Below are 10,443 nucleotides of genomic sequence, written 5' to 3' on the forward strand. Positions count from 1 at the left end.
CGGTAATACATCAGCTGGTATGCGTAACACAGGGGCCCCACAAGAGGCGTGTTTTTTTCTCGGCCGCCAAGCAGGCTAGAGAATGTTTAGCTGTGATTTTCGTTTTCTCTCTCTATTTTATGGATTCAAAAAGAAAGGACTATTTAGATTGGATCAGGTTGGTACAGAAATTTATTCAGTGCACTGCACCGTAGTTTATTGTTTTTTTTTCTTTTTGTAAGGGGAGGGGTACAGCGCGAAACGAGCGCGAGTGTAGCATAAAATTATCACCATAGCGCGATCATGTACAGGCACCCTCCTTCAGCCTACAGGTCTAAATTAATGCTTTTCAAATTATTTGCTTCCTTAATCCTTACCCGCCCTCGCAACCCTAAACACACACTCCACCCCTTCAAATCCGTTCCGGGGCACAAGCGTGAAGCCTTGAGAGACCATTCAAGCAAATCCTCCTCTTCTCATGTTACAGGAATTTGAATCCAATCGCTTCTAACTGATCACAACAACGTTGTAAATCAAAGAAAAAAGATTTTTTTAAATGACGGACGCAACACCCTATTAGGGCTGACAGGTTCATTATGATTCATTAATATATCACTGAGAACTTGTTTTGTTCTCTCTTATTTTTTTACCTTGCCACAGTTTATAACTTCTGTAAAAAAAAGGATGGCAAAAATTGTGCGCGTGGTCTTTGGGATCTTCTTGTTTTCGTCATTTACAGGTGAGTGTTACTATGTATGGAAAACTCTTGCTGCTGTCTTTTTTATATGTTGTGCTCGTTTGGAATGATAAATTATAATGGTGAAACTTTTTCTCGTGTTGGTGCGGTGTGAAATCCACCTGTACCCTAACAGGTCTTCGCGTGCGCTGTAAAAGCTGTGTTATGTCTACTATATATTTAAATGATCGACATAAATAAAATTATATACTTCTTTAGAAGCTTACAAGAAGTGAGACGCGATAGTTTCAGAGAGAAAAAAAGAACTTCTAAACGCATATGCTGATGTGCTTCTAAAAAAGAAGCTGCCCATTGTTGCTGAACTGCACGGGCAATAGGATTGTACCACCAGCCGTTCCGTCAGGTGTATCAAACTAGCTTATCTGCTTATGAGTTCAAAATCAAATAGAATAACACTGATTTCCCCCATTCACTTATAGCCCTAATCTATAACTATCTTCACTTATAATTATAAAGCAGGAATCAACGGAAAATGATCGACATCGGCTCCACCAGGTCCTAGAACACTACACCATTTATTAACGTTTCGAGCCTTTACACACTAACAAACTCCAAGCACTACATTTGACCTTATATGCTGTCAGATTTTCTCGAATTACTCTAACTTGATTCCCTCAAATTCAAAGGGGATAATTTAAATCTACTAACATCTAACAAACATTTTCTTTAGGTTTTATTGAAAGAGCAGAGGCTCGGCCGAGACGACATAAATTCCAACTATACCAAACGTCACAAAGCCCCATCCCTCATATCATATCTGAAAACAATTCCCACAACACCTCCCCGCAAGGGAAAGTGTCACATCTTAGGGTCGAGACGGGAATGTCACGTGGTTTACACTTTAGACCGACTCCCCAGCGGTCGGGAGAGGAGCTTGCAGTCAAGAAATCCGATACGAGGTTATCATCGTCTTCCGAGCAACGCATGCGCACTGAGGAAACCAAGATGGCAGGGTTGCGGAGCACTCTGACACTCAATAAACGAGCAGAAGCTGATATAGAAACTTATGACCAACAAGCACATGATCCAATTATACGTCCTGTAAAAATCGAAGCGGAGCCACCCATGCGCCGAAGTGCAGAAAGCACATGGGAGATCCTGGCCGAGAAGACGCGCCCGCAAGACATGGAGTCAGAGGAGAATCTCATTAGCTCAAAGGAGCACATAGGCGAAAGTAGCTTATCACAAAGCCCCTGGTACAAAAGATCTGTGAAAGAAAAACAAAAAGACAAAACAGGGACGATAGATGTCGCAAAACGTGAAAGCTCAGAAGATTATAGCAATTACGATGATTTCCAAGAAAGCAATTCCAAAAAATCGGACTACGGCGATGGCGACGAGGACGAGATGTCTCTGTACACGGGGAGGCATTCCGAGCCAGCCTCGGATGACAAGATGCTTAAAAATCTCCTAGATCAGGGCGACGGGACCTTGGCATTTGGTACGCCACAGGAAGCCAAAGAAGAAGATCACCTGATTAAAGAGATCGAGGACATGTCCCGTCAGAGCGCCAAACTCCCCAAGGGCCTCCACCTGCCATATACGAACGGTCCCCTCGATACACCAGGCACGAGTTTTTCCAATATGGACGTGTCTATAGGAGGAATACCCGGGCAAGATGATTCTGAGACTATCACTAAGTATGCAGGGGATAAAGGGGAAAACGACCCTTCATATTTAAAGCGGGACTCTATTTTGGGGCACTATTGGGAGTCTAGGAATAGGGATATTGTCCCAAGACAGGAGATTGCCAATCCTGGTGAGAGATTTCCTGCAATTGAGCGCTTTCCTTCAATAGAACCTCCTCAACTCGAACAGTTTAGACGTCTTCCGATGTTTCCCGCCATACCGCCAGTCTTCCAGCCCGTGGGCGCCCCCTTCCGAGAACCCCAAACCCTCGACGAGGCCCCACCCTTAGATGAGCCCCCTCCGATGTCCGAATACCTTCCGGTGGACGAGCCCGCGCCGATATCAGAGCTTCCGTCCATTCGGGAGATCCCGCCAATACAAGAGCCTACCCACGCAACTCCAAAGCGACTGGACCCTAAGGAGACGTTTGGCAACAAAAAGTCCAAACTTAAGCCGAAAAATTGAAGAAGAAGAACAACAGAAAACGAGCGTACTCACACCTCTTCCAAATAACTAGATCATAAGAAGACGTCTAGCAAAAAGACTTCCAAACGCTGTTATATATGATGTTATATGATATAAATTCCGAAATAGATGCTAGAATAACATATTAGAATAACATGGATCTTACATTCGCTACATATGCTTACATGGATATAAATCAGAGAAATGACTGAGAATGACTAGATAAACACTAGTGACTTGACAGTAAGTGATTGCAGGGCAAGAGTTTTACGTCACCACAAAAGCACCACAAAAATGCAAGCCGCTGTAGCGGGTTGACCAACCGGTTTTGCAGGTTGAGCCTCAACCGGTTGCGGCGGGTTGAGAACATTCAAGCTCCTATAGTATACTATGGTCCCCAAGCCGCTGTAGCGGGTTGACCAACCAGTTAAAAGCTAACCCGCAGTAACGGGTTGAGGCTCAACCCCTGCTATAAGCTATACAGTGGGTTGGCTTCTAACCGGTTGGTCAACCCGCTACAGCGGCTTGCTTTTTTGCCATTTTTATTCTCACCCTCGCCGTCATATTTCGTCTTTTACATGTCTACCTCACCTTCATACCCCCTTTTCTTACTCAAAAATCACCAGATTTTACATCTAACAAAATATGAATACTTCCAACCCGATCCGTGGTCAACAAGAGAGCTCCCTCTGACGCACAAGATACCCGCCGGAAAAAAAAACTAGTGGAACAAAGGTGCACAAAACAAACTCGAGTTTTATAACGGACGCGTGCAACATTCGCGTTTTGAGATGGATGTAAAACCGAACATATTGATGATGATGCAATTCCAGTATTGGTGATATGATCCTGAGGTGATGATAAAACAAGAGGGAAATGGGCTTACGAAACTTCATCTACGACAAGCAGATAGCTATATTTGTAAACTTATTATTGATCCTCGTACAACAATACATGAATTAATAGCTAAGCTACTTATATCACACATAGATACATAGTGTCGTTGGGTAGTTCGACTTTTCGAGTCCACACGGCGTTATGGCACTTATTCCTAGGATTTGCCTGTGTTTTTTAGAGCACCGGCGCCCGCACCATATCCGTATCCTTTCGGTCCAAACTCTTTCCCGTAGCAGGAGTTGCAATATATCGTACCTGAACGAAAAAAGAAAAAAAAACAGTATCAAGTCAATATCTTAATGAAAAGTTTTCAAGGGTTGTAAGTGGAGAAGTTCTACTCAATGATCCAGGCGGCAAAATGAATGCGAACAGCATTCAGGGCATCGCAATTCTTTGGAGCCTGGGTGACTCCTGGGTGGCTGGGTGACGAATAACAGAATAGTGTAGGGGCGGTGGAATGGTCCAAAAAGAAGGGACCAGAAAGTGTGTGTGTGTGTGAGGGGGGAAGGGAGAAGAGAAGCGCCCCCTGCCCCTCACTGTCCGCCCCCCTGCAGTGTCTGTGCTTTTAACTCTGTTTCCTGTTTCGATTAATAATAATAATAATAATAATAATAATAATAATAATAATAATAATAATAATAATAATAATAATAATAATAATAATAATAATAATAATAATAATAATAATGATGATGATGATGATGATGATGATGATGATGATGATGATGATGATGATGATGATGATGATGATGATAATAATAATAATAATAGTTTATTTCAACTACCACTATCGCAGGTGATACTGAATTAGGTAACGAACGGTTACAAACTCATTAAGCCTAGAGGTCATTCCTTGAAATGTATCAGTTCTCTGTGTACCCGATCTCAGAGAGTAGCCATGGCTTATTGTATCGCCTCTAGAAAAAACATAGCTCAGAGGAGGAGACGTTCTAGCTTTGATCGCAAATGAGCGACATAGGCAATCCCGGCGTTCAGCAAGGGACCCTAGTCCAGAGCTGTGAAGGGCGGTGATATACTCGACCTGCGGGAAGATGATGCGCATCGCCCTCCTCTAAACTGTTTCAAGCATGTCTGAAAGATAGGCAGGAAGCCCAGCCCATACGGGCGCGGCATATTCAAGGACAGATCTAATTAGTGAACAGTATATGCGCACCAGATCATTGGGCTGGACACCAGCCTTCTTAATTAAGTGATCGTAGCGCATAAAGGCGTTTGTTTGCCTTCTAATGATAAAGTCGACATGCACATTCCACGTGAGGTCGCTACTTATATAAACCCCAAGAATCTTATAGCTGTCCACTTTCTTTACAGGAGCTCCAAAAATGTTCAATTGGACCGGGCTAGCTGGAATATACTGCAGGAAATTTATCTCTAGCTCCCTATATTTCTTAGGATTTAAACGCATACCACGACTTTCAGCAAAGGAACTAACATCATTCACGGCGTATTGCAAATAGCTAGGACTGCAACGTGGTACTACTTCGAAGACGGTCGTATCATCTACATACTTCAGTCGCGTAGGCCAATTTGAAACTAGCCGATTAACTAAGATCGCGAATAGTATGTGAGCTAGTTTGGTCCCCTGGGGGATTCCCCCATTAGGGCGCACGGGCGAAGACAATTAACTGCCAATTCTAACATATTGTGGCCTGTTGCTAAGGAAGGAGCATAACCATCTAATTAAGACAGGGTGGACATTTAGAAAGCGCAGCTCATTCAGCAAGGAGTAGTGATCAACCAAATCAAACCCCTTGCTGAAATCAGCAAAGGAAATCCTAATGAAATTCCCACCCCTGTCATGTGCAGCTAAGATAACATGTAGCATGTACACTAAGGCGTGCGTCGTACTTTTTCCACTAACTGAGAACTGCTTAAAGTCAAGTTTAACTAAGACATCAGCTGTAAGCAACTTCAGAGTAAACTCCTCATGGATCTTGGCTAATGGAGACGTCAGTGTTATTGGTCTGAGATCCTCTTTGACTTCCTTGGGGGGCGAGATCTTCGGCACAGGAGTCACAATGGAGTGCTTGAGGCGCTCAGGGACTTAACCTTCGATCAAAGAGCTGTTATATAGGTCGGCGGTGACAGGGGCCAACTCGAAGGCAAATTCCTTCCAGATACGGGACGGAATCAGGTCAGGGCCAGGAGATTTCTTTGCTTTGATTGAACGGAGGGCTGCAAAGGCTCGGTGTTCAGTGACGAGGAATTAAATCCTCTCTCAAATCCCCTTTCTACAACAACTAATAATTGCAATCCTAAACTATGTTCCGTAGTCAGACATGTATTTCAAGCTACATTTAGACTCCCCAAAACTCTCCAAGCAGCATAAATAAACCCTTTGAAGATCCTTTCTTCTAACAGCCTGCTAAAAAGGGTACATGCGTGAAGAGATCACGTGACCTTTCTGGGTGCCAAATTAAAAACAAAATAATCAAATAAAAAAATCAGAAATGACTGCGCCAGTCACACAAGAGAACGACTTAAAAATAAAATCTTAAAATGAGAATAATCCATTTTGACAAAGAATCGTTATGGCTGATTCGTAAGCGCTGAATGAGTTGCTTTTTGTTGCTGTTATTTTGCCGCTAAAAGCCTGGGGCCGGTTCCTGAAAAGCCGATTTGCGCTAACCCAGGGTTAAATTAACCCTAACCCACGATTAAATTTTTACCCCCAGATTAGTTCCGTTCCCGAAACGCTGGTTAGCGCTAACTCTGGGTCAGTTTGAAGGTAAAATCTAACCCTGCTCGCGAGGTGGGTTAACTCGCTAACCCACTGTTTAGTTGGCGTAACACAGGCCTCCCAAACTTTGTAGTAGAACTAAAGCTTCATAAAATAAAGTTGTCGACAAAAAAGACGTTGCACAAAACAATGTGGGGATCAAATGTCCTAACATTTCGGTTTATTATGTGACCTTCGTTGCGATGCTGACTTTAAAATTGTGCTGGGACAGACAGAAAGTTACATGAAATTTATACTTGAAATGAATCTGTCTCGCTAGTGTCACGCACCAACTCGAATCCTGCAAATGACACTTTTTTGGCCATGAAATGGAGGTAATTACAGGTGATGTAGAGGTGTTTTGGGGATTTTCTACGAAAATAAAATCACCAAAGGTAAATTTAAGTTGCTTTCTGTTGATATACTGGGTACCCTGTGTGAATTTTACTCCTCAAACCAGTTTTTCACTCGTTTAATCCAGGGTTAGTAATTCGGGGGATTACTTGGCTTTCGGGAACGGTGAGTTATCCGTCGGTTAGCTAACCTACGATTAGCGAATTTTAACCCGGGATTAGGCGCTGATCGGCCTTTCAGGAACCGGCCCCTGAGCTCGCGCTAGTTTTCAACCCAAACAGTCACGTGATCTCTTAGCGCAAATCCGCTATTGCTTTGCGATCGTCGTCAGGACGGTAAAAAGGACCCCAATTATTTTTTTCTCTCATCTTACCACCCCTGTCGGCTACAGTAGTGCTGTCCAAGGATTTGTTACAAGTGGTACATGTAAAGCATCTTTTGTGGAAGGTCATCCCGAGCAGTGCCTGTCCCTCGGCCGAGTACACGGTCTTGTCACACTTGGGGCACTTAGGCCCACCACCGTACTTTGAAGACATGCTACAGTAAATAGAAAAAATATGAGTTACACTTTAAAGAAGGCCAATTACGCCGCCATTCTACTATGGAAAGAAAGAGGATTTTAACAAATTGCAGCAAGAGACTCTTGGTTGCAGTGAAAGCATTCAGAAGCTGTATGAGGGCTTGGCCTCTCATCCCGCATCTCTGTGAAGATTTCATAGCTCCCGCTTTTGGGTTTGAAATCGGCGTCAATGCGTCAGACTTTTGAGAATATTTCACCATTCTCTGTCATCCGCGTTCTGAAATAGGACTTTAGTCGTCGCGTGGCACTGAACGACATAACAATATGTTTGGAAATCATCTGTAGACTACCATGATTAAGAAAATTATAGTTTTTATCCTCATCATATATATAACAGTCCAGTGACTGCAGGAATAGGCTGCGTACCCCCCTGGGACATGATCGGATATTGTGTCCAAGTTTCTCCCTGCTCGCGCAACTCTTCGCAAATTCCAGGCAAATTCGCGAGACTTTTACCACAAACGAACCATAAAGAATCAGAGAGGACTCTCTTCCTCTTTCTTTGTTGGGGAAAGTTTTCTCTCGAAGGACTAAATACCTTTCTGCGCCACAATTCCCCTTAAAAACACACGAGGCTAATACAGTGATTTAAACTAGCTTTATTCATGAAACAGTGAAGACACAATTTCAAATTATATTTTAATGGCCCGAAGGATCACGAGTGACTGATTCTTCGCCTGTGCTTTTAACAAACCGAGTACAGGCTTACCATCCTGAGGTTGTGTGTGAGAGGAGTTTTAGGGGATGAAGTATGGCTATTTTTTTTAAAGCCAATATTTCGAAAGCCCCCTAAAACTCCTCTCAAACCACCCCAAGACCTTCACATTTGTACTGTTTATTGATAAAGGGAGATAAAACAAGACATTTCTCATTCACTCTGACTTTATTCAGGCTGGTAAAAAAGGGTTTGGATCAACCGAACGAAAACGGAAATGACTTTTTACGTTTCACGCACCGAAAAATATTTTTAAATCGTTAAATCACGTTTCACGTCGAAATGGACGATTTCACGTTCCCGTAGGGTGAAAAATGGCCAAATCTCGTTACACGAAAATTCTCTTTACCACCCTGTTAATTGTAGGGCAATTTTGCCTCAGGAACCAGATTTTATCGGACGGATAGCTATCCACCGCTAACCAAATTCACCCTACGGATAACTCCAATCGGTTATTTGGCCTTTCAGGGGCCGGCCCCTGGGCGTCTTTCACTCCTCTTTCTTTCTCGCGCGCTCCCTGTGTGCCCGAACTCCGCGACGCCCTGTGGGTCCCCGAGAATGGTAGAGTGGTCAGATAAGGGCTTATAATCTGTACTACGTGATGTACTTTTTGTGTACCACGTGACTTATTTTTATTCTACTCCCCGAAAGTTTTACCAGACGGCGTTCCACTTGCGCGCGACGACTTGGCTCGCAAAATTCGGGTTTTAATCAGTTGAATCTCTTTCGGTGATGGAAGCGTCAGACCTTGATCTCATTTTCCAAGGCCATCAGAGGCCCGAGCTTGGACAAAACGGATTGCAGTATGCTCCCGCTCAATACCGAGAGCCACACAATGCATCTATTTCCATCGGATAATTTTAAGAGAGTAACCAATATATATATTTTCAATTAAATTATAATAGAAAACGTATCAGCGTTCATCCGCAGATTGTTATTTTAAAAATTCCTTGCCAATTAACCGTAGAATTTTCAATTCTACATAAAAATACAAAGGAATGGTTGGTCGAAATTCTAGCCCCTTGCAAACAAAGCCAGCATCGCTGGAGAGACTCTTATAATATTATGTACACCATGTTACCATGTTATGACTGGCTCAAACTTTTATTGCGCTTGCGCATTGCCTAAGAATACAGTTATTTAATATGGATATGTGTTCTTAAGTATTATTATTTTGTTCTCATATCTGAACGTGAGAGAACAAGCTAAAGGGCTGGTTTCGATAAAATCGCACACGATCGCAACTAATATGTGACCGTACTTCGCAACCCTCGCATCTCAATCGCAAAGTGGTTTCCATACGCTCGTACATGACTGCACTCGATCGCAGGGTGTGTTTCCATATAAATCGTGTGATCATACCGGATTCTATGCAAGTGATTCATATGCTAAATCTGCAATGCAAACATCCTTAGGCGACATGCTGAGAACACAATTTTAGAAGTATAGAAAGCGTAACAAGAAAGAAAAGAACGACAAAGTTTGCCTTCTTCTCGAGTAGCCTATGAGCCGTTCTTCATTTCCTCTGTGCAGCGGCAGTTATTAAAAATTATAAGCAATGAGGAAATTATCCTTTTTATAAAATAGAATAAACTAGGTCATCCCGTACATAAATGGCAAAAGAACATGACAGGGGGTCTCAAGTTCTAGAAAATTCAGAAAATGTCTTTTTAGATTGCATCGATAGTCGAATAGAATCACTTTAAAACAACCTCCCTTGTAATAAGAACGTTCTAGGTCTAGCTAGACATCTACCAAAAAGATACACAGAATTTCCCATACAACTCCTGACAACTCCTGACAACTTGAAGTTTCAAGGGAAGGGAAAGTAGATCGAGTTTTCAGGAGTTTGAGTTAACGAGGGTGTACACATTACTTCTTGTTAGCAGGATATTCAACTTATCAATGGTAATAAAAGTATAACGAGGGTGAACACATTACTTCTTGTTAGCAGGATATTCAACTTATCAATGGTAATAAAAGTAATACTGATTTTAAAGGCTCTATTTACATGACTGCTTTTGCGTCCAGATTCCAACTCTTAAGAGTAAATATTGCAAGTTTATTAGCTTATTAGACGCTTATTAAAGTTGATTGATGTTTCCAAGAAAGAGGAAATATCTCTTTAAAAACAAGTATTGTGTATTGAAGTACACAGTCGTATCTTACCTTTCAAACGATAAGCCCGATCTGATTGCTACAGCTTGCTCGGCGTCTACATGAGAACTGACGGGGAATGTAGCCTGCTAATTTTAAAAGCACCATCGCCTCTATGTTATAACCCCCATATATGGCTTTTCAATCAGCATTTTTACCTTGTAAGCATA

The 10,443-nt window shown here is 42.4% G+C and overlaps 2 protein-coding genes across 2 annotated transcripts; one reads left to right on the plus strand and one right to left on the minus strand.

Moving 5' to 3' along the window:
* Nucleotides 1-51: 51 nt before the first annotated feature.
* LOC5522390 lies at nt 52-3,800 on the plus strand. The gene is made up of 3 exons (XM_001642086.3): nt 52-157; nt 640-718; nt 1,407-3,800. The coding sequence occupies exons 1-3, from the start codon at nt 83-85 to the stop codon at nt 2,828-2,830; spliced, it is 1,578 nt and encodes a 525-aa protein (XP_001642136.2). The 5' UTR covers nt 52-82; the 3' UTR covers nt 2,831-3,800.
* On the minus strand, nt 3,745-10,443 carry LOC125561896 (cysteine and glycine-rich protein 1-like). The gene is made up of 3 exons (XM_048726693.1): nt 10,286-10,443; nt 7,195-7,358; nt 3,745-3,982 (listed from the first exon to the last, which is right to left on the minus strand). The coding sequence occupies exons 2-3, from the start codon at nt 7,355-7,357 to the stop codon at nt 3,882-3,884; spliced, it is 264 nt and encodes an 87-aa protein (XP_048582650.1). The 5' UTR covers nt 7,358; nt 10,286-10,443; the 3' UTR covers nt 3,745-3,881.

The sequence above is a fragment of the Nematostella vectensis genome, chromosome 4 (genome assembly GCF_932526225.1).
Source record: "Nematostella vectensis chromosome 4, jaNemVect1.1, whole genome shotgun sequence".
In the NCBI taxonomy this organism is placed as follows: Eukaryota; Metazoa; Cnidaria; class Anthozoa; order Actiniaria; family Edwardsiidae; genus Nematostella; species Nematostella vectensis.